The sequence below is a fragment of the Protopterus annectens genome, chromosome 11.part0, assembly GCF_019279795.1.
Source record: "Protopterus annectens isolate FY-2018-M chromosome 11.part0, PAN1.0, whole genome shotgun sequence".
NCBI lineage: Eukaryota > Metazoa > Chordata > Ceratodontiformes > Protopteridae > Protopterus > Protopterus annectens.
The window spans coordinates 55,891,266-55,916,672 of NC_056745.1; the positions used below are offsets into that span (position 1 = coordinate 55,891,266).

Here is a 25,407-nt window from a genome sequence, read left to right on the forward strand (position 1 = left end):
TTACCTCTGTACCATCATGCACCCACTTCAAAACTTTACTAAAAGCATGCTGGCTATGCCCTTGCAACTTCCCCTCTAATCACCCATCCCATCCACCCACTACCTTTCTTTCCACCCCACTAACTACCTTGATTATAGCAAGCTCGGATGATCATAAGCCTAACTACTTATTATACAGCAGGAATTTCTTATTGTAACAATTGTTAATGTCTGTTATGTACTTTGCAGATGATAAAGATTCTAATTGTCTACTGATGTACTATGTTCTTCATCTGTAACTATGTTTGTAATTGTTAATTGCTATGTTGATCAAATTGTTAATTGCTGTGTAAGACCAATGTAACTACTGTCTGTATATTTTAACTGTGGAGTTTTTCTCCCCGGGCCTCCACTGAAAATGGACCTACGTCCAGTCGGACACTCCCGGTCAACAAATGTAAATAAATAATTTTATTCTAGTGGTGAGCAGTGAGATCAACATACCAGAGTTCTTCAATAGTTTCTTTACCAGGGTAGTAAGTATCAAGATTTATATAGGACTTACCATACTGTTAAGAGTGTTAATAGAGCTGATTATTTTATGAGAGAGGAGGAGAGTAGAATTCCACTCTTAGATTTGTTACCACATTTTGGAGCAATTCTACAGCTTTCCAGAAATTAATATGTAAACATTGGCATATTTTATTATTTGAAAAGAGGTTGGTAGATTTGATTCCTTTCCAGTGACTGTTTCTTGTAGACATAGCAGAACAATAGGTAGTCAAGTCAACCATTGTAAGAAGGGCACTTTGGGTTTGACAGATAACGTCCTATGGATGGTATAAATTGCAGGGTTGTTATCTGTGTGGACACTGTTCAGCTTGTAAGAAACAGTTTTGTTCTGCCAACACTTCCCAGGTTTTTGATATCCGATCTTTCAGTGCATGTACATCAGAAGAGGTTATTTATTTTAACTAGTTGGGGTTGTTCTGCCTTTTATGTTGACAAAACATCATTTTAGTTTAAAACACGGATTTTTGAATATTGTAGTGATATCAAAAATCTTCGTACATCCATTGCATTATATAAATATGTAATTCACCATCCCACAGCTAGTTTTAGGTTACTGCCATTGATAGGATATCATTTTGTGGTTCTAATAAATTGGGATGACAAGATATCTTGAGTAGAAAGGAACAAACTTGGACTGTAACATTAGTGGCTTTATTTCCGCGTGGCTTGAATGAGACAATTTGATTGGTTATGCTACACTTCTTGGGAGGAAGTTTTGTCTCTATGTATATTTAAATGCATTTTTATTAATTAACATTTGTAGTTTTTAAGATTTGCACTGATGCATGCTTTTGCCAAAACCAGTTTGTGGTTTTACTTGGAATGTGCTACTGAATAAAATATATATCACGTCGACTGAGTGCTGGTTGTATTCTGATTCTTGATTACATTTGTGGTCCGTGCACTGAGCTGTGCATGCGTGGAGGTTGGTCATACTTTAATTAGCATAAGTGACCATATTTCATCAAAACTGCCATGCAATAAATCATGGAGAAGCTGTTAGCCCACTTTGTGAAGACGGTGGCAGAGTAAAACATCTTGTGACCTCTTCAGTCTAGCATAGTTCCCAGAGAGCACAGCATTAAGTTGTCTCATTACTGAACTGGTAGTATGAAAGTGTTTTTTTTTTTTTTTTTTTAAATAAAGGTTTGGCAAGAAAGTGCCCTCTAATGTCACATTAGTTTGAATATCTTAACTTTTTATTTTACCTTTACCACTTCTGGTCCACATTGTGAAGAAAGAACTGCAAAAGCTCAGTGACTTCCCTGAGTCTGGAGTGTATTAGTACCTGTATGAGACATTGTCTGCAGTAACTACAGTGAAATACCATGTTGTGTGGGATTTATAGCATGTTATTGAGTTTCAGAAACTCTAAATTCATATGATCAAGACCATATACTTGAGTTTCTGAAAGCTCAGCTGTAAAAAAAAATCTGTCTTTCCAGGGGAAAGCCCCAGCTGCACCCCCCCCCCAAATTATATATACCAACTCCAAGATTGTACTACAATGGGGAAAAGGGTAAATTCCCCTGTCCCCACTGTAATATGATCTACATGGATATTCTTTAACTGAGATATTTATCCTTTTTCTTACTGAAGTGTGATCATGGAATTCGTACAAATAATTTAATTTGCAAAAACATAGTTCTTTTTTTTTTAACATTCAAATTGTTGGAATCACGAACATATGGTCTCCACCGTATGAATTTTGAGTTTCTAAAACTTGATCATCTGATATTAATCTGTTGTCTGCTATATTTTTGATTTAGTTTGTGTCTGTGCAGCATAGTGTACTTAAGATTATTTTCCCCTTAACGAAGAACTCTGGAAAAACTCCTAGATACCAACTTTTGTAGGATATGCTCTTCAACCTGTCAGCTGTGAATCTGATCACATGCCTACTGAAAGGAAACAGGTTCTTACTAAGTGGAGGGCTTTTTAAGAGGCTAACTTGACATCCATGGAAGGGTCCCCATTTATTACAAAGTCACTCAGCGTTATGATTCTGTAAAGCCATCCTACTTCAGCTCAGATTCTGGTCTGGGCTGCTCATGGGACGTAGTTTTGTTTCAAGATTATTTCAGTTTGAAGGACCCTCCACAAAAGACTGTTGGATTCCTAATGTGGTCACATTTGGGCCACATAATAAAGTTAATTATTTTTTTCCCAGAAAGAGCTCCGTTGGCAGAGCATGTCATCTCAGTGAAGCTATTAGGAAAGGCATAAACTGTAGTGCTTAGAAGGCAACTTGAGGTTGTTCTAAAGACTGATGATGGGTGGAGATTGTGCTCCTGTGTCTTTTCTGTTCAAAAGAGGATGAACAACTTCCACTCCATTCTGGATGGAGCTCAGTGACAGCAACTTGCACATTCTGTAAGTTTCTTTTCTGGATGATTTACGTGTAGGGGATCATGCTATTGTTCCTTTAGGGCACCTGGATTGTGTTGCTTGTCATGGTGGATTCATTTTGTCACATTATTATTTGGATTAGAATAGAAGATTCCTCTTCTCTGCTGTAAGTATTAATTACGTCCACTAAAAGTGTTGTTCTCTAAGCATTCCTCTGTGTTCTGAATCTTTAAGTTCTAGAAAATAGTAGCTGTTGCCTTGAAGGAGAAGTATCTCCTGAACTTCCATTAACTGTTTGACTAGGTGTTAGTTGCTCTGTTGAAGTACTCCTTGGAGACTGATTTTGTGTGCTTCGATAGGTGTGATCATAAAACAGAAGTCTTCTTTGATCTCAGCTAGAGGAAGTTCTTCTTTAGAGCAGAGTTGAGTATACATTAATAACAATAATTCCTACCCATGGCAAGAACCCAGGAGGTCGCATTTCTGGCTTCCTGAGGTGAGGACTTCCTCACTCTATGTTCATCACTCAGCATCTGCTTGACTTAATGGTCACCACAGTCTTCATGGTGCTGTTGGTATACCTGGGAATGCTGTTGCTACAGAGGACTATGAGTTTTTGGTGCCATCAAGCCACCAAATTTCAAGGCCACCATTTGTTGTCCAACAGGCCTTAACATGATTGTCAGTCTGTTCCAGTGTCCTACAGCCAAACTTATCATAGGTTTTGATGGTGGGTACTTCACTTTCAGGTTGTGAGGCCACCTGGTCCTTCATTTTCAGTGAAGATATATTTTCCTCTAGAGAAGGGGGGCTGCATGCTGAAAGTGACCACCACTCCACTGATGAAGTCATGGAAAATTGGCTAATGTACAAAATGTCTGCAATCCACTACCAAAAGTGACTCTTCAGTGTGGTAATTTTAAAGACGAATGCTAAATCAATATGTTTTCCATGTATAGGTAGTAAACAGCGAATAGTTTAGTTTATCTAGCCATTAATGGAAAATGTTCCTTATAACTGTACACTTCCCAAACCTCAGGAAGTCTAGAGTAAAAGGTATGAAAGAAAATGCTCCTCAACAGCCAACCAGGTTGTATATCAAAGCATAGCACATATCTGTGTATGTGGGCTGTTGTGTTTGTTGCAGTTCCAATTATGGCACTTGTGAACCAGCTGGCATGGGGAACTTCCAAGAGTTTATTAAACCTTGGTGGGATGTAGAGTTGACACTTTCAGTAGGGAGTACAGCAGTACATTTTCTTCCTCCTTTTTGGCTTGGTACCATCATTGGGTCCTGTACTTTTAAGGTGTTCTAGTGACTGACTGACTGATCTAGAATCCTGAGTGGTTATTTACATTATTTGATGTTGAACTTAATTTAGGGTTTATACATTTAATATTATCTAATAATCAGATGAAGTCCTGACCTAGGATGAAAGTACTGGTGTAATGTTTCTAACTTTTCTTTTCCACTTCATCTGGAATGTACATGAAGCCTCTAACAATTTAATGGTCAACATTTAAGGTGTGTGTGTGTGTACATGCACATGTGCATTTTTTTGTAAACTTTCATTGTTCATTAGTTATGTTAATACTGTATTAAATACAAGCTGGTCTGAAAACTAATCTTACTTTTTATGATTTGACCTTTATTTGTGCCGTATGCACTTATCAATGCATGCTTTATTTTTTTTTAATTCCAGATTGCAGCAGTGAGCACCATAGTGAACAGAGGGACACCACTGAAGGCATTTATTTTCAGGAACTATAACCATTTTCCTGGTGTAAAATCCCACTATCTTGGAAGCAGTCAGTACAAACTGTGGCAGGCTATTCGAGCATCCTCTGCTGCACCAGGGTACTTTCAGGAATATGCCCTTGGGAATGATCTTCATCAGGTAAGAACTGCTGTTCTGCTAACATTGTCTTTTTCTACCAGTACATGTATGACATGGTTATAACAATTTTCTGAAAAACATACTCCCCAAAAACAGTTGGTTTTGTTGGGGAAGGTGGTAACTGATAAAGGCTGCTGAAGACGATAATTTTCTTTGAACATACGCACTTCTCTGTATGCTCAGAAAATGAAAAATAGAGAGTAAACTCTTACTGATTTTGCATAGTTGTTCAGCTTTCTAATATTTATGTCTGTAATTATATACATCTGTTTGAAGGTTAATGTGCGTTACCAGTACCATTGAAATTTATGTGTCAGTCTTATCCCATGTATTAGCAGTCTGAGTAAACCAATGTATTTTGACTTCTAATGAATGTGAGTTTCTTGCTTTGAGGGTAGTAGTGTTTGTGCCCTAAAGTTTATTTGTACTAGTTTATAAGTTTGTATATTCTTACCTAAATAAGAGGTGGCAACATAGGACATCTTATATACCTGGCAAAGTGTAGGTGCAGGGATGTCACAGCTTACAAGTGTAAGACAGACAGGCTGATGTGCTCATGTTAGTTCATCTCTCAGCATCCTCTGAATAAATGTGTCCAAGATTATTATGTAAAATTATGGCTTTTCATTGCAAACGTAGGGCATTGACTCCTTAATAATGGGGGATGGGTGTCCTCTGCACCTGACAGTAGTCCTGGAAGGTCAAGCTACGTGTTGACAAATCATAGTAAGATTAGTTTTTCCTGGTCAGGTTGCAATTCATTGACATAATCAGTCATCTACTGGGCGAGCAGAGTGAATTTCCTAATTGTTCTGTATGTGTTTTTACTTTTACTAGGTGTTTGTTTTTCTCCATGTTGTGTAACATTGGATTAGTGTATATATAAGGCAGGATGGCTCAGTGGTAAAATCCCTGCCCTTTTCCTGTCCTTTCCCTGTTTCACTGCATTAGTGTTGATGTTTTTTTGGCATTGTAGATTGAAGAAGGCAGATTATGGTCATGTACTTTGGACATGTTCCATAGCCGAACAGCTCTGTTGAAGGATAATTGAAGGGATTACATGGGCTGTACGAAAGCCACTACCAGTTTCTACTGCTATTAAATGTTGGTTATTTGGGGTGGGGTAATCCTTATATGGTTTGGATAACACAGAATATATATGGATTGTGTTTCTTCAGTATTAACATGTATGTTTCCCAGCTGGAAAGACTACTCACAGGTAGGAACCAAGGAGATTCATAAAGCAAATTATAAACTTATAAAGTGAGTAAACACTAGTATTGACATATATAAATGGAATGCATATTAGAGTATATTTGTGCATATGTTGAAATAAATAGAGTGCGTTTCTTAGGAATGCATACAGTGTTACATCTAGTTTAATGTTATAAGAGATGACTTAGATGAGTTAAAAGTGTGTTTCTTTTGTCATTTTTTATTGACTTGATGACAGCATATTTATTTAACTTGGTTATGTTCAGTGTGATTAATTAATAGCCAAATAATGTTAAAAAAATACTGCTTTAGTGTCATGCATAGGTATTTAGGTTGTTGCAAAATGGGCAACTTGCCAATAACTTTTTCATGTGTTGCAAGGGTTTGGGAGTCAGGGATTCCTAGACAATGTATGCTGAAACATTGAGTCCTCCGATAACTTGGTTGCCCCATATTTCTTTATTATTTATATAATCACAGAAAGTATGAATAACAAAAAAAATACTTTCTCACCTTTGAAATGGGGATTAAACATATTTCATCCTAAGTGTTGAGGACAGGGATTTTGCCATTGAACCACAGTGATATCCATAAAACTTTCCCAGGTTTACAAAAAGGCCTCATTGGCATGTATCTTCACATTTGAGAAACAGTTTGCTGTTTGGTTGCATTTCTGAACCAAAGAAAAATATTTTTCAGTTGAGTCGTGTATATTCATTCTCCTTCATGACAAAATGAAGGATTATTGTTCTTATTCATTCCATTTGCTTAAAAGTTATGTCCCAGCAGTAAAAAAAAAAAAAAAACCCAAAACATGTTCTTGTGGTTGACAAGTAACCATGAAGGATAACTACATACTGTCCTTGTTTGTTTAGACCGCAGATGCTATTTTGTCTTGTAATTTGTGACACAAATTTAACAAAGTGGCAAGATTGAGGAGGTCAAAGGCCCTGTCTTCCTACCTTCCTATAGAAAGGTCAAACGGACTTCAGCAACAGTATGAAACCAGCAGTGTTATATGCTCAGGGAATTTCCTACTGCATTAGGGGTAGAAAAAATGGAAACTGATAAGATGTTACAGAGAAGGAGGTAACTGGTGGAAAAATTTTCTCTTCTACTTTCTTTGATGCAGAGCAGCTTTGATCGCTCCATGTATAGCGTCTTCTGTACAGATTGTGAATCCTCTAAAGCAAGACTTTTCCTAAATTGGTGTTAATTTTCCAAGTAGAAAGAACCATGCCACTGGTGAATGTACATGCACAGCCCTTGGTCCAGGAATCAGCAACAGTAATTTTGTATGTTCCTGAAAAACAAGATGAAACTCGGCATGTCTGCTAGCTGAAGCCAGTTAAATGTTTCAGTTTCTAGTTCCGATAAAAGGGACTTTTTACAGGAAGCAGCATGGGTTTCATCCGCATCGTATTTACGTTATTCCTTGACTTTCACTTATTCATTCTTTATCAGGCAGCACATGCAGGAAGCTACTTGATTTCAACTTGAAACTTTGAATAAACTCGGGTTTGGATTGATGAGGTCTTCTCGGAAATCATATAGTGTGGTTACTGACCATTTTTAGTCTGTGGCAAAACCCATTGCAAGAGACCTATCAGTTCAAGAAGGAAAACGAGAATGGAAAAGCTCCCTCCTAAGCAGAGTTTTTAGAGGGAGAAAAATGTATCCAAGATTAATTTCCCTCCATAGCCAGACCAGTTTTAAGCCCCTCTCCTCAAATGCATTTTCAGAGACTGTTGACTAGGGCCAACAGATTAAACGGACTGTTCAGTCTTTATTTAATAAATTCAGAGATTTATTTATTTATTTAGCATTTGATTTCTGGGAAAGTCCAACTGGGTCAGAAACCCATTTTCAGTGGAGGCCTGGGGAGGAAAAATTCCTAAATACATGAAAGTTAAGCAAGTATTAAAGCACACATTAAATAAGTAATGAATACTAAATAAGTACAGAGAGGTAGATACAATAACAAAACATGTACTTGATAGGCAATACTAAATAAAAGTAATGTGGTAGATTATAACTTTTTTTTTTTTTGGTCAGGTAGGATTAAGGTAAAGAGTGAGGATCAGGCAGAGAGTCAGAATATTAGAAGCATGCATATGTTTAGAAGAATTGTGGAGTAGGACGGGAATAATTAAGGGTGTTGAAATACATAAAGTTTCATAGTTCAGTGTAGTAATGGTTAGTGGATGAAATTCATGGTCTAGGGATCTCCAGATGTAGAAAGGAAAGGCCCTAGAGAGTGAATGGAGTTCATCTGTTAGGGAAGGAGAAGGGCAGATCTGATTATAAAGAAAATGTTTTTTTAAGGTGTGTTTGAAGTTGTTAAAGCGGTCAGTGGTAGTAATGTCTGTTGGCAGTAGCATGAGAGTATAGGCACTGTCCAGCTCTTTTGTTTGGAATGTAGATGTTTAGGAGTTGTTTGTTTTCAGAGAGGAGGGCTCTGGTAGAGGGTGTAGGGTTTAGGACAGATCTGAGGGCTGGGCAACTCTCAGGTGTATATATCATTTTATGTACAGAAGACAGCTTAACTAGGTTTAGATGGTGTGTGAGGTCGAGACAGTTTAGTTCTTGCAGAGCTAGGCAGTGATGGGAACAGTAGGAGTAGCCTTTGTCAAATTTGGCAGTTTTATGGTAGCAGGATTGGAGCTTGCTACAAATAGGTGTTGGCGAGGGTTTTTCTGATGGAGTTATCCAAGAAAAGCTTTTGTTTATAGAGTGTTCCTAGTTTGATGAGTGTTTTTTAATGCTATTGCAGATGTGGTGTTCGAAAGTTAGTTTGTTGTCTATGATAATGCCTAGTAGCTTAGCTCTGGGAACTTCTGTGTTATCTTGAGAAAGTATTTTAATGTCAGATGAGATTGGTTTTGCCTAGAAAAGCAAGAGTTTTTTTTAGGGTTTAGGAGTAGCTGGGCTTCTGTCAGCCATGTCTGTGTTGAGGTAAAGGTGGCTTGGGTGAGTTGGAGATGTATGCTATTAGAGGAGGAAATCACGGTAGTGTCATATGTGTAATGGATAAAGGAGCTAAGCGGTGACAAGGTGTGAAGGTTGTTGGTGAAAACACTGAAGAGTAAGGGTCCAAGTATGGACCCTTGTGGTACCCTAGTTGTGTTAGTTTAATATTGGAATATTTTTTTTTGATATTTAACACATTGTTGGCAGTTCATAGGTGCATACTAGGCTAATGGCCCTGGAGCCTTTACAAGCCTAGCCCATAGAAGTGGCCTGGCATCGTGCCACCTGAAGTTAGTTGCCAGTGCCTCTATTCACTACAGCCACTGGAGTGATCCCTGGGGTGAACTTTCTATTTCCCATCCACTCATCAAGATTTCTCTTAAAGAGGGCCAATGAGGTGCTCTGCTTGACATATATGGGGAGTCTATTCCAGAGCATGGGCAGTCTCTGGGTGATAAACCTGTCCCTCCAGCATGTTCTGTTGATTGTGGTAATGAGGTTGAGGTATCTGGAGTGTGTGGTGCAGAGGGATTGGAATTTCTTTAGCTGTAGCATTTCTAGCAGGGCTGGGTCAGACATGGCTTTGTAAGATGAGCAGAGATCACATCTAAGTAGACGATATAAGACAGAGAATAGCTGGAGTTTCTTGAGTCTGTCCATGTAGGACATGTGTTTAAGGCCTATGATCCTCTTCGTGAGGTACTTCTGTGGCCTCTCCAGCTGTTGCAGGTGTCTAGTGAGGTACATGCCAAATGGGGCATTATACTCTATGATTGGTCTAATGAGAGAGGAGTAGAGAGAGATGATGACCTCTTTCTTCCTGGATGCGAAACCCTTGGTAATGAGATGTGCCACATAGAAGGATTTTCTGACCACTGTGGCAATGTGGTAGTTGGAGAGGTTGCTGTCAACCTGTGTCCCCGGATCTCTTATAATGCCTTCAGTATTCAGTGGGCTCCTGCCAGTGTGGTAATTCATGGGAACTGGGTTTTTACCAAAGGGGATGACGAAGCATTTTTTGCTGTTAAGCTTAAGGCCATGGTTTCGATACCAGTTATTGGTCTCGGTGAGACCTTTCTGTAGGATGTCTGCATCACTTGGAGAGTTAATAATGGCTCCCAGCTTGCAGTCATCTGTGAGCTTGGTCAGCCTGAGTCCCTTTGTGTAGGCCTGGACTTTTGAGAAGTACATGCCAAACAGGAGAGGACGCAGGACTGATCCTTGTGGGACTCCACTTGTGACTGGTTGGCAGTCTGACTTGGAATCCACTACTTTCACACTGTGGATTCTATCTATGAACCAGTTTGCAACCCACCTATTGATATAGAGGCTGATGCCTAGTTTGGTGAATTTATCAATAATTCCTGAGTGAGAAATGGTATCGAAGTAGGCTGGTGACTGACTCAAAGAAGTCAATCAGGTTGAGCAAGCATGATCTCCCTTTTACAAAGCCAAATTGCGTGGAGTCTAGAGTTTGGAGATTACCTATATCCTTATTAATCAGGTCCATGATGATGTGTTCCATAGCTTTACATATCAGACTAGTCAGGCTAATGGGGCGATAACTTCCAGGGTCTGTAGTCGCTCCCCCTTTATGGAGAGGGATGACTGTAGCAGTGCACCATTTGGTAGGGACAAAGCCTGAGGTGAGGCTGCAAGTGAACAGGGCACACAGATGTGGTGCCAGTTCACTTTGTAGTTCATGTAAAACACAATTATCTGGTCCCATGGAGGCTGTATGTTTGGCCTTGGACAATGCAACTTTAACCTGTGCTGCAGTAATGTTGGGTGCCTGGCATTCATCCGATATTGTGATTGGTCCTTTTGGGGGGGGGGGGTAGAGGGATAAAGTTGGCACTGAATCTGTCAGCCAGTATGTTGGTAATATCTGTTGGCTCAGTATAGGAGGTACCATTGTGCAGTAACTCCAGACAAATCTGGGTATTGCCGTGGAGGTTCTTGGTATAATTACAGAAGGCTTTGTGGTTGTTTTTGGTGCCCACCACAATTTTGCCTTCATAGCTGGCATTAGTGGATTTGATGAGGGATCTCAACTTTTTGTTGAGGCTGATAAGGACGTTTTTCCAGCCTTGGGACTTCGCCTTTTTCTGCAACAGTTTCTTCCTTCTGTTGTGGAGTCTATTAATAGCAGGGGACCACCAGATTGGCTTGCTTTTTTTGGAGGAGAGTGTCTTGGTTCTGATAGATATGGCTAGTTCCATGCATTTATGTACGTGTTTGTACAGTGCATTGGTGTATGATTCAGCAGTCAGGCACCTGTTTTCCATTAGCATGGGTGCCCTGAATTTAGCTGCTTCTGTTTTTAGGAGTCCAAAGTTAGCTTTGGAGATGATGTTCTTCGTTCCCCATTGCTGCAGTCCTTACTATTTTCAGACCCGATCAGAGTTGGCTAAGTACTGCTAGAACATTTTGGTTTTTCTTGCCTCAGTATTTAACCGGATGTCAGAAAAAGTGAATAACTGTATTTTGTGGGAAACAGATACCTCATAGGGATTACCATACCTTGTGTATACCTTGTTTATGTGCTAGGTTTAACAAACGCACTATTAAGACGGTTAGACTGTGCCAGGTTAGTGTTTGGACAAAACAGCGCTGTGGAGCCAGAGGTTTTGCCAGGAGTTTCTTTGGAGTCTCAGGCAGAGACTTTACTGTTACAGGATGTGCCTTCTCAGGAGGTAGGCCAGGCTGAGGGGCTTCTCAGGTAACTGTTCTTCCCTCTCTTCCCAAGGTAGTTAGAGCCTCTCCTTCTGTTGCCAAAACTTCTTTGAGAGGTAGGCCAAGTTTAGCTTCAGTGGGGGCTTCTCCTAGCACTTCAGGTTCTGTGCCTAAGAAACATATGCTTAAAATGGCAGAAGATTTGATTACTATGATTAGAGGTTCTATGCCCCTCCTGATAAGAGGCCTAGGGTGGAACCGAGTTTGAGTGTTTGGAACAGTATTCAGAGGCTTCAGAGTCTTCGAAGATTTGCAGGAGTTTCCTCCTTATTCTGATTCTGATGTGGATGATTCCACTCCTACAGCTTCTCCTCCTGAGGATTTCTCATTTTCAGAGACTCTGCATTCTATGAGGGAGCACTTTAAATGGGAAGGCCAGGATTACTCTGATTCCAGGTTTACCCCAGCATAGGCCCTTAGCTATACCTCCTGTGTTGAATGTGGTGGAAGATGTTTTGCAGAGGCTTCCCTGAACCCTGACTCTTTGCCTCCTGCTCCTGTTAAACCCGATAGGTACTATAGGGTGCCTGAAGCTCATAAGTATTTGTTTAAGAGTCCTAGACCCAGAAACTGTTTCTCAGGGGCCTAAAGGTGTTAAGGCCTCTGTGGTTAAAATCCTGTTCCCACTGATAAAGAGGCTAGGGCTTTGGATAGGTGGGGAAAGAAAGTGTATACTTCTTCCACTCTAGCCATGAGTTGAATTGTCAGTTTCACATGCTAAAATATCAAAATTATCTCCTTTCACAATTGAAATCTAAGGTGGATGCTTTGCGCTTTGAAGGTATTGAGTGTAAAGAGTTGCTGGATTTGGTTCATGTGTCTGAACAAGTGGGTAAGCATTCTTTGCAATGTGGTTTTGATGCTGTACAGGCCTCCTCGAGGGTGGCTGCCACTAGTTCTGTTCTTCGCAGGCATGCCTGGTTGAGGGATCAGAATTTAGCTGAGCATGTTAAGACAAGGATTTTGGATGCTCCTTTACAGTCTGATGTGTTGTTTGGTTCGCCTGTGGAAGCAGTTTTAAAGAAAATGGAGGACAAAGCTAAGTCTATGCAAACTGTTAAAGATTTTTGCAGGTGCAGCCACCGGTTTAGTAGAAATTGGCCTGCTAAGGGGTGGACATATCCTGCTTATGATTCCCAGTCTAGGGGTAGGTCTAGACGTGGTAGGGGCAGAGCTCAAGGTTCTTAGGCCTAGAACAGGGAGTTCACCTGCTCAGACTTCTGGTGAGGGCAGGGGTCAGTCCTTTCGTAAACAGACCCAATGACCTGCCTTTTCAGCTGCCAGTAGATTCTCGCCTGGTAGCTCCTTTGGAGGAAGACTGTCTCTTTTCAAAGAAAATTGGGATTTAATTACTCAAGACAGATGGGTGTTGGATATCATTCACCACGGTTACAGGTTTTATTTCCATACAATGCCTCCTTTCAAAGGCATGCCAGACGTTCCTCCTCCACAAAGAAAAGAGGCTCACAAGCAAATTTCTCAGTTACTCCAGATGGGTGCCATTCAGCCAGTTCCTGTATCAGAAAGGGGCCTAGGATTTTATTCTCGCCTGTTCCTAGTACCAAAGAAGGGGAACACTCTCTCCTCAACACTTATCTGGACATTCCCAAGTTCAAGATGTTGACGTTACAACAGCTTTTACCTCTGCTGGGCAAAGATCACTGGATGGTAACTTTAGATCTCAAGGAAGCTTACCTTCATGTGCCTATAAGGCTAAGTTGCAGGAAGTATCTCGAGCTGGAAATTCTCATTATCAGTTCTCTGCATTGCCCTTTGGCTTATCTACAGAGTATTCACAAAGGTTCTGGCTCCAGTGATAGCTTACTTCAGGCTACAAGGAATTCAAATCTATCCTTACTTGGACGACTGCCTGATTCTGGCTCAAGAAAAGGAAGACCTTTACAGCATCTGGAATATGTTATAGCAGTGCTAAGATGCCTAGGTATTCTGTGAACGAAATAAAGTCCAGTCTAGTACCCTCTCAAGACATGTGCTTTCTGGGTGTGAGACTGAATACAGCAGCCCAGATGGCCTTTTAACCCCGGACAAACAAAAGAGTCTATCACTTTACTTCCATCAACTATCTCATCAGTCCGTGCTGACTGCAAGGACAGTCCTTCAAGCATTAGGGTTCATGGCATCTTATTCTGGTGCTTCCCAATGCCAAACTGCATATGAGGAAGCTACAATGGTATCTCAAAAATGTATGGACACAGCACTGCCAGGATTTGGACACTGTCATTCAAATAATACCTTGCCTTCAAAAAGAATTTTGTGGTGGGCTCAGGAATGTCACCTAAACAAATTTAACGACAGATGCCTCGGACATTGGGAGCTCATCTAAATGGAAAGTGGATACAAGACAAGTGGCCTGCCAGACTACAGCATCTACATATCAACATGAAGGAGATGTTAGCAGTCCAGTTTGCATTAATGGCTTTCAAGGAGTTACTTCTTCCAGGGCAGGTGTTGATTCTAACAGACAACACAACTGTCATGTGGTACATCAACAAGCAAGGGAACACATTCTTATCCTCTATGCAGGCAAGCAATGATTTTATGGGAGACTGCAACTAACTCTTCAGGCAAGGTTTCTGCCGAGCACAGAACTCCTTAGCAGATGTGTTAAGGAGACAAATTATGGATCCCCACAGTGGAAACTGGATCTTCATGTATTTCAGAAATTGACAGTGTCATGGGGAACTCCAGACATAGATCTGTTCGCTTCTCCACTAAACCACCAGCTACCAAAGTATTGCACAAAGGGGTTTCATCACACAGCTTGGAAAGTGGATGCTCTGTCTTTCAATTGGAAAAACCTTCATGTGTATGCCTTTCCACCTCTGCCTCTTCTTCCAAAGGTACTATTAAAGGTCAGACAAGACAGGCCAAGGATGATTTTGATAGCTCCAGATTGGCCTCGCAACACTGGTACCCACTACTACGAGTCTGGTAAAGAAGCCTCCATGGCCTTTACCTCTGATTCCTCATCTGTTATCTCAGAAGGACGGTCATCTGCTCAATGTCAAGCTTCACTCTCTTCATCTAACAGCATGGCATATTCTGTGTTGAAACACAGCAGGTCTCAACTTCCTCAACAAGTTTTAAATGTGCTTATGGAAGCTAGAATACCTAGTACAAGGAAAGAAAATGGAAGAGATTTTTATTTTGGAGTACAGCAAAGAATTTGGAGATTTCTGAGCCTAATTTGAGTGTGGCTCTTCAATATCTTACTGAGTTATTGGACAAAGGTTTGTCCTTCTCTTCCATTAAGATTCATGCTGCAGCAATTTCAGCTCACTATGATTGTGACCCACCATTGTTTTCGATCCTTTGTTCAAGCAGTTTCTTAGAGGGCAAAGAATATAAGACCCCGAGCTCCTACTCCTGCTTGGGATCTCAATTTTGTGTTGGAAAAACTTACTCTACAACCTTTTGAGCTGGGCGCTACTGCTGAATTGAAATACTTGTCATGGAAGACTGCTTTTCTGTTGGCTATTACTTCTGCAAGAAGGGTGTCTGAGTTGCAGGCCCTTATGGCAGTAGAGCCCTTTTGATTTTCCATAAGGATAGGGTATCATTACGCACTAATCCTTCCTTTATGCCTAAGGTGGTTTCTAGTGTGGCTTTAAACCAAACTATTCATTTGCCTACTTTTTATGCAGACCCCCAAAATAAAGGGGAAAAGATTTTGCACACTTTAGATGTACACAGGCAATTGCGTTATTATTTAAGCAGGACTAAGGATTTTAGGCAGTCTCAGCAGTTGTTTGTTTCTTTTGCTTTGAGTTCGCAGGGCAAGCCTGTGTCAAAACAAACTATTTCTAGGTGGATTGGCTTTTGCATTGCATTTTGTTATTCCCATCATGGCAAGGAGATTCCAGCTGGGATTAGGCCTCATTCCACTAGGGCTACTGCCACTTCAACAGCATTTCTAAGGTGGCAACTAAGGATATTTTGGAAGCAGCTACTTGGAGTTCAGTGCATACTTTCTCTAAGCATTATCACCTTCCTATCTACTCTAAGTCTAGGGCTGGTTTTGCCACAGCTGTTTTCAGCTCCTCCTTCTTTATGATTTGCCAGCCTCCCTTACCTCTGCTTTGGGATTCTACCCAATAGTAAGGACTGCAGCAACATAGTACAGTTTTGTACCTACCATAAATGTAGACCCTCTGTGTTTAGGGGTGGTTGTGTAGGTGAGGTTACATGCTGATATTCTTGTATATATTGTACATATTTTTGGTGCAGGTATTTTGGGCCTTGTCTTTTTAGGGTCTTCTGACATCTGGGGCAAGAAAAGACTGAGGATATCTCTGGTATTCGGGCCGACTGGACAGCGGACTACCCAATAGTAAGGACTGCAGCAATGGGGATCCTCGAACATCTACATTTATGGTAGGTACAAAACTGTACTTTTTTCATGGTGGTTACCTTTGTGGGGGGTGTGGGTGCGATGTGGATTTCCATGGTGATTAGTTTGTGGTTGGATCTAACCAGGGAGGAATTGACTGTTGGCATTGAGTACTTGGTCGCCCATGTTAGTAATAACCAGGTCAAGGATGTTGCTTCCTCTCCTGGGGGTCAGAATGAGCTGGTCCAGGGCATTGGAATTGATGGATTCCAGGAAGTGTTGGGCCAGTTAATTGGTGCTTCAGTAGTTTTCCCAGTTGATGGAGGGGTAGTTGAAGTCTCCTAAAGTGAAAGTGTTGGATTGGACCTTGATAGATTCCAGGGTGCTTAGGAATGTGAAGTGAGAGTCTAGGGACATGGTTGGGGACTTATAGCAAGCTATGAATTGTATTGCCATCTTACCCAATGTTAGTTGTACCTGAAGTATCTCAGATGTGTTTTGCTGGGCTACTAGTCTGGAGCTGTGCATATCCTTTATGAATATGGAGACACCGCCACCTTTGGAGCTTCGGTACATTTTCTGGGGCCAAAAGGTGTGGCATGAGTTATAGCCTGGTAATGCAGGAGTACTTTCTGTTGCTTTAAACCAGGTCTCCGTTACAGCACAAATGTCAGTTTTCTCCATTTTGAGGAGTAATTCGAGTGAGTGCATCTTCAGATTTAGACTTCTTGCATTGAGCAGCATGACCCACAGAATGCATTTATTTATAGCTGTTATGGTGGGAATTTGGTCTTTGGAACATCACCTAAAATAGGCACAATAGGGGTGGCAAGAACCTTAGCCAGTACCCGGAATCCCACAAGTGACAGATGCAGGCCGTCTCTGGCAAAGCATCGAGGTCAGTTAATCATGTCATCCCAAACAGATAGATACTGGTTCCCCTTAGAATGACACCAGAAACTTAGCCAATTGTTGAAGTCAATCATTTTTCTGCTTGTAGTGTGGTATCATTCTGGGTGACGGTAGGATACTGCTCAGGGCTAGGGTGCCTGGGCCACATAATCCGAGAGCTCCCACATGTCTCTTCTCATGTAGTCCAGGGAGGTGCGTCTCAGGTCATTCACACCCACTTGGACCGTCACCCAGAATGATACCACAGTACAAGCAGAAAAATGATTGACTTCAACAATTGGCTAAGTTTCTGGTGTCATTCTAAGGGGAACCAGTTTCTTTAGTCGAGCTGCATAGGGCATCTGTTTGAGGCCCATGATCCTCTTGGTGAGGTACTTCTGTGATCTTTCCAGCTGTTTTAGGTGTCGAGTAAGGTCCATTCCAAATGGAGCATTGTACTCAATTATGGGCCTAATGAGTCATGAGTAGAGGGGCACAATGACCTCTCTTGATCTAGATGTGAACCCTTACGTGATTAGGTGGGCTACATAGAAGGGTTTTCTAACAACTTTGGCAATGTGATTATCAAAGGAGAGGTTGCTATCTACTTGGGTCCCCAGATCCCTAATTACATCTTCCGTACTTAGTGGATTACCACCTATGTGATAATTCGTGGGCACTTTGTTTTTCCCAAAGGGGATGACTATGCATTTTTTGACATTTAGCTTGAGGCCATGGTTCTGACACCAGGTATCTGTCTCTGTGAGACCCTTCTGGAGGATGTCTGTGTCAGCCGGAGAGTCGATTATGGCCCCCAGTTTGCAGTCATCTGCAAACTTGGTCAGCCGTAGTCCTCCCATGCTTGCCTGTACCTTGGAGAAGTATACACCGAACAGGAGGGGTCCCAGGACTGAGCCCTGTGGGACGCCACTTGTAACTGGTTTAGAGTCAGACATGGCACCCGCAACTCTGACCATGTGTGTTCTATTCGTGAACCAGTTGGCAACCCATCTCGTGACATAGGGGTTAATGTTCAAGCTGGTGAGCTTATCTATGATGCCAGAGTGGGGAATGGTGTTGAAGGCCTTAACGAGGTCCAGGTAGGCTGTGTGGACTACCTTTCCCTCATCTGTGGCCTTGGTAACTGTTTCAAAGAAGTCAACTAGGTTTAGGAGGCAGGATCTGCCTTTAAGAAAGCCAAATTGGGTAGGGTCCAGTGTCTGGAGGTTCCCAATGTCTCTGTTAATGAGTTCCATGATGATGCGCTCCATAGCTTTGCAGACCAGGCTAGTCAGGCTTATGGGGCGATAGTTCCCAGGATCTTTGTGGAGCAGGATGACTGTTGCTGCACGCCATTCTTTGGGTACGTAACCTGAGGTAAGGCTGAGTTTGAACAGTGAATTTAGATGAGGGTTTAGTTCATTTTGGAGCTCGTGTAAGATGCAGCCTGGGATACCATCCGGTCCCATTGATGCTGTGTTTTTAGCTTTGGAGAGGGCTGTTTTTACCTGCGTGTCTGTGATGTCTGGGCCTCTACATTCTTCTGGGATGGACACGGGCCCTTTTGGGGGAGAGGGGCGGGGTAAAGTTTGCACTGAACTTGTCAGCCAGGATGTTGGCAATGTCAGTTGGATCAGTGTATTTTTCTGCCATTTTGCACTAGCTCAGAGCATATCTGAGAGTTGCCACCTAGATTCTTGACATAGCTAAAGAAGGCTTTGTGATTATCTTTAGAGTCTTTGGCAATTTTTCTTTCGAAACAGGCCTTGGATGATTTTATGAGGGATCATAGTTTCTTGCTTATATTGATCAGGGCTGCCTTTCCTTTTTGGGATTTTGCTCTATCATGTAATAGTTTTCTCCTTCTGTTGTATAGCTTATTTATGGCCGGGGACCACCAGACTGGTTTCCTGTTTTTGGAGGAGTGAGTCTTGGTTTTGTTGGGATGGCTCGATCCATGCATTCCTGTAGGTGCTCATAGAATGCATTTGTAAAGGATTCTGCAGTTTGGGCAGCATTATCCTTTAGCAAGGGGGCTTTGAAACTTTCCACCTCGGTCTTGAAGTGTGAAGTTGGCTTTTGAAAAATTTTTCACAGTGGTTTCCTTGACTGGGGGTGAGGTCTGGATGTGGGTGTCCAGTGAGATTAGTTTATGGTCTGATCTTACTGGCGAGGGGGTTTACCTCTGGTGTGGAGCATTGATCTCCCATGTTGGTGATGATCAGGTCCAATATGTTGTCACCTCTTGTGGGCGTGGTGACCAGCTGTTCCAGGGCGTTTGAGTTTATAAACTCTAGGAAGCGTTGGGCGAAGGAGTTTGTACTTGAGTAGTTTTCCCAGTCAATGTTAGGGTAGTTGAAATCACCCAATGTCATGGTGTTAGGTAGGACCTTCATATTTTCCAATGTTCTCAGGAATGCTGAGTGGGGGTCCTGAGACAAGGTATGTGATCTGTTGCAAGCTACGATCTGAAAAGCAGCTTTACCCACTGTTAGTTGCACATGGATGGTCTCCAAGGCCTCGTGCTGTGCTACTAACCTGGAGGTGTGGGTATCCTTTATGAAAATGGATACATCCCCCTCCTTTTGTATTTCGGTCCGGGTTCTGGGGCCGAAAGGTATGGTATGAGTTGTATTGAGGAAACTTCAAAAAGAAGTTTGTGTTTTGTATAATTTTATTGTATGGCACCCTGGAAACTTTTTGATTGAAGTTCTGAATGCTTTGTGAGCATTACTTATATAAAGTTTAGTCTGCATTTTGTGTCATACAGTTAAGTGTCAGTGTTCTTTATAAATGGCAAAACAGTTTCCTGAAGCATGAAGTTTGTTTTGTTAAGTTGAAGGCTGCCTGGGGTCTAATGTAACTGGTTTAGTCTAAGAGCCAAAAGTCTAAAACTAAACTAGATTTTTAGTCATGATTTGTTTTTCTGTGCAATAGGAAACTACTCTGGGGATTCATTAAAGGGCCTAGCACTTACGGCTTGCTCTAAAAAGGCCCTGTTCCCACACTGCCGTATTTTGCAATTCAGATATGTGCTGGCTTCAATGAGGAAAATAGGTTCATGGGGTTTACTAGGATAACAACCACAAAGGCCCTTTTAAGTGTAGCCATGCATCCCAAATCTCTGACGAGCTCTGACACCCTTGGTAGTTGTAAGCAGGGGCTTGGGAGATGAAACATTTACAAGCAGAGGTCTGGGCAATGTACCATTTACAGGATACCTTTGTTCATTACGACATAGATGCCAAACCATGGATGAACTTCTTGTTCCCCATCCAGTTGTCCAAGTTATACTTGAATTGGGTTATGGAGGAACTCTGTTTCACCTGGATGGAAGCCTGTTCCAGAGAAGGGATAGTGTCTGGGATACACACCTGTTTCTCCAGCAGGTCCTATTTATGTCACAAGCAAAGGTCTTTAGAATGGGTAATTTTGGTGGTATTTGTTTTACAGATATGCAGGTCAATCAGGGGTGGGGTCTGACAATCTCTTGTATGCCACGCATAGATCTCCCCAAACATCCTGTAGGAGACAGAGTACAGGGATAGAGCCTTGAGACAGTCTGCATAGGACATGTTACTTATGCCCTGTATTCTTTTAGTGAGGAAGCTCTGTGGATGTTGCATTTGTTGGATGTGCCTGGTTAGGTATATACCAAAGAGGGCATTGTAGTCTATGATAGGTCTGATGAATGCTGAATACAGCGGGACAATGACCTCCTCAGACCTAGATGCCATATATTTGTAAATTGCACAACACAGAACGATTTCCTCACTACTGTAGACACATGATGGTCAAATGCTAGATTACTGTCTATGTGTGTCCATAAGTCCCTAACTACTGGGTCAGCTCTTAGGGGTGTGTTAACAATATGATAGTTATCAGTGATGGATGACTTAAAGAAGGGTACTATTATGCATTTCTTGGCATTTAGATTTAGTCCATGGCTCTAACAGCAGTTATTTTTTCTGTGTCAGCCCTTCCTTCAAAACACTTGTGTTAGTGGGGGATTCTATGATTGCTCCTAATTTGCAGTCAGCCAGAGGCCATTGACATTGGTCTTATCTTCAGAGAAGTAAATGCGAAAAAAGAGTGGTCCCAGGATTGATCCCTAAAGGACTCTGCTTGTGACTAGCCTCTAACTTCCTGATTCCTGTCTGTGAGCCAGCTGGCTATCCACCAGGTTACATAAAGGTTTATACTCAACCTCTAGAGTTTGTCAACAATGCCCAAGTGGGGGTATTGTGTCAAATGCCTTGACTAGGTCAAGGTAGGCAGTGTGAACTATTTTCCCCTCATCCATTGCATTGCTTTGATGATGATCTCAAAGAAATCCATATATGTATCCTTTATAGGTTTTCTGTGCACACTTCTGCATAGACAGCAGTATTCTCAGCGTTTCTGGGGCTTGAAATTTTGCCAGGGCATCACTTAATAGTAGGAAGTTAGCCTTGGAGTAGTTCTTGAACATTTCAGAGTTAGCTGGGGTTTCAGATTTTATTTTTTTTTCTTCAGAGGAGACCATTTTCTGGTTTAGCCTTACCAGAGAAGACATTACACTAGGGGGTGTGCATCAGTCTCCCATTTTAGTGAAGACCAAATTCTGTATATTTGCATCCCTGGTCGATGTATTGACAATCTAGTCCAGGAAATATATGTTTACAAAATCCAGGAATCTGTGTGCCTGCAGGTTTAGTGTCGTGTATGATTCCCAGTTAATAGTGGGGTAATTAATGTTGCCCATGAATATGGTATTAAGTTGAAAGGTGAGTGTTTCCAATAAGTTTAAATACATATTTTAAGTTTCCTGGGTCATGGGGGGGGTGGGACCTATAGCTTCCAAGGAAGTGGTATGGAATTTTACCTATGGTGATTTTAATGTGGAGAAGCTCAAGTGCATTGTCCTGTTTGACCAGCCTTGAAATGCATTGATTTTTGATGCTTATCGAGACACCTCCACCTTAGTCCCTGTCTTATAGTAGCTGATTTAAATGTGTGGAAGGCATTATAGTCTTCCACTGTCAGGGTGCTCTCTGCAGCTTTAAACCATGTCTCAGTAACCGCACAGACGTCAGCATTCTGTAGGGTGAGAAGCGCTTGTAGGGAGTGGAGTTTTTGTGTTGAGACTCGTAGCATTGAGCTGTAACAGCTTGTTTTTTCTTGATTTTGCTTTGCTATGTTGGAAGTACTTTCAGTCTGACATTGCCTAAAAAAAAGTACTATGGGGGAGGACAGTGTTTTATTTAATATTGGAAAGCCTGGAAGGGAGAGGTGAAGACCATTCCTGACAATACATCGTGGTCTTTTGACCATCTCCTTCCATAATGACAAATACTGCACCCCCTTAGAATGGCACCAGAAACTAAGCCAGTTATCAACGTCAGTCATCTTCTGTTTGTATTGTGGTACCATCTTTGGAGAAGGTCAAATGCTGCCCAATGCTAGGCTCATACCAGCTGGGAGACTTTCCCCAAGAGCTCCATGATGTGTCTCTTTGTATAGTCTAGGGAGGTATGTCTCAGGTCATTTACACCCATATGAATTATGACTGAGTCATACTGGTACTTGTGGTCCAGTGACCTGAGTGTGCATAATGTGGCAGATCCTAGCCACTGATAAGCAACTGACCGTGACTTTCTTCTTACTCAGCCTGGTGAGAGGGATGTCAGTGTGTCTCACATTGGAGTCTCCAATACCCAGGTTGTTGTATTGTGTGGTAGCTTGCCTTATGGGCTTAGAAAAAGAAGTTCCATGAGATATGGTTGTATGTGTTGATGTGGGTATTATTTTAAAAGTGCTTTTGGGGCAGCTGAGGGTATCTGTTATATGTACTTCATATAGGAGGTCTTTGTGATTTAAGAAGGTTAGTTTTAAGTGCCTCACCATATGTAGGTCTATGTGTCTGCTTTGAATTGTGTGTGATGGGTGCAGCGTGTGTACTGCTGACAATCAGATTGACATTGGGAATGCTTTTATGTGAGAGCTTTGCCTCCAGTGATATTGTGAAAACACATCTGTCATATACCATATCAGTCATTTTGAGAATTAACTGGTTGTCCGTAAACATGAGGCAATTTCTGCATTGTCTCAGAATGCCCATATCTACCAGGCTGATAACAGAGGTAGTGGAAAACGTCATATCCATGACAACATACTGTCTTTATTGACTAGACGATTGCAGTTTGAATGTAAAGTAGTGACAGGAGTATCTGGTTTGCAAGTCTGGGGCCAGTGCTTGTCACTACACACTAGTTGCTCTTTGTGCAACTAAGTATTAGTAACATTTCAAGGCTGCTTTTACAGGAAAAAAATGTCAACTCTAGGTATCAGAGTGTATGTAGGGCACTGCTCAACACTTGAGGGGAAATTAAGTAGTAGACCCTGATGATTTATGGATGAGGTATTTTATGGAGATATTCTGATAGGTTAGATGATGGCTAATCAATCAGTACTTACTGAAAGAAAAGAATTATCTTTGTCAAGAGTGATGCAATCAGTACTTACTGAAAGAAAATAATTATCTTTGTCAAGAATGATGAAAAGAGGGGAGTCTCCTGATTGGCCACTACTAGTACTGGTGTCACCACAGCTTCACGCTACTAGGATACAATGGTCCTTTGCTTCTTCTCTCACCAATCCCAAGATGAGAAACCGGCCACGGGCTCTTCGGTAGGGTTGCCACCTTTTCAAATGCCCAAAGTGGGACATTTTTGATACAAATGTCAGATTTTGCAGGCGGAAACATACCCCCGAGCCAGTACAAAAAACAGAACTTCACTTTTTTGCCTAGATAAAAGCTTATTCTTGTAATGTTTTAGTTGCTTATTCTGTTTTTTATAACATATAGGTGGTTCAGATATAGAATAACTGTTTTATGCAACTATTACATAAAATACAGGAAATAATTTTGTCCTAAAATCTCAGGACATTTGCCATTTTTACAATTTTTTTGCAGGACACAAATGCCCAAAGAGGGACTGTCCCTCGCAAAGTGGGACAGGTGGTAACCCTACTCTTCAGTGATCAACAGTATTGTTCCACATGATGCAAGGGTCTGTAAGCTTGTTATAGCCTTTTCTTGGTAGATGCCTTGAATAGCAACCAGACCAATCAGGAAGGTCCAACACAGACACTCACTGCACAATGAGAAGCAGTTAGGAATCAATGCACTCTGCTCCTTCTCTCACCAATCAGGAATCCGTGCCGTCTGCTCCTTCTCTCACCAAGAGCAAAATATAAGCAAACATTCCAAGCTGGCACCTATGAAGCAGGTTTCAGGCTTTCTGGTGATCAGCTGTCTCTAGGATATAATGTCTCTGTGCTCCTTCTGTCATCTGCAGCAAAAAGTAACAACTAATCCCAATATGATTACTGAGAGGCAGAATGTGGGCTGTCCAATAATTGGTGGCCTTGGACTAGATGCTGTAGATTTTTAAGTTAAGATGGAAGACATTGGTTAATATCCTGAGAGCTGCAGTGTACACTAAGCAGTTAGAAATGAAAAAGGATTTAACTTAAGCTTTAGCTGTCTATATGGAGAACCACAAATTTTAAACAAGCAAGATAAATTCAAAGAGGGTAGGCACTTTGCATTCTGTGTCTGTGGAATACAGTGGAATGGCCAATAAATTTAAATAGCTGAATGGGCATAATCTCACAAAATGATAATTTTGTACTTACAATAGCCAATGAAAGAGGAGATGGAAGGAAAATGTGGATAAATTAACATAATAGACTAGCAACTAGAAAGAGAGTTGAGTTTAAAAAAAACAATGGCACCAAGGTGGGAGAAAATTTAATTTCTATGTGACTCAGAAGAGAAACAGCTTTCCTAGTTTACATATGCAGTTAAAAGTAGAGTACAAGTAAAGCACAGTGTAAAGAAAATAAACCAAAATATACAAAATAGAAGACAATGAAGCAATACAAACACAGTTAACCTTTCCCTCACAGCAATCTATGACAGAGTTTGAGTGATCTTTTCCAGTGAAGCTTTGAAACGTTTTATTTCACCCTTAAATACAAGGTTTAGTTCCTAGCTGCACTGTCAGTTCACAGGTAATTAACCATAATTGACCTGTATCTAATTTGCATGTCTCTGAGTTGCTGATCTTCACATCGTGGGAGTTAAGTATAGCAGTCTCATTGTTTAGGCATCCCCCAGTCACTCTGTCAAACAGGTACACACACACACACACACACACACACACACACACACACACACACACACACACACACACACACACACACACACACACACATACACACTAGCTCCTGTACCTGTGCTGACTTGTCTGACTTCCCACGGCCTAAACCATATTGCTGGGGTTTAGTGGTTCCCTCCACCCCCAATCCCCACACTGGTTTAGGAGCAAATGTAATATCCCTGGTGGCTAGTGATTCCTCCCAACCCCTGATCCCTTCACTAGTTTAGGTGCTCTTAGG

General features: G+C 41.4%; 1 protein-coding gene across 5 annotated transcripts in view; it reads left to right on the plus strand.

The window, feature by feature from the left end:
* Positions 1-25,407, plus strand: part of PNPLA8 (patatin like phospholipase domain containing 8) — a 365,367-nt gene that overhangs the window by 195,499 nt on the left and 144,461 nt on the right. For all 5 annotated transcript variants that reach the window (XM_044087422.1, XM_044087420.1, XM_044087423.1 and 2 more), the window contains one exon: positions 4,605-4,799. In XM_044087422.1, coding sequence (XP_043943357.1) covers positions 4,605-4,799 — 195 coding nt within the window. The remainder of the gene's footprint in view (positions 1-4,604; positions 4,800-25,407) is intronic.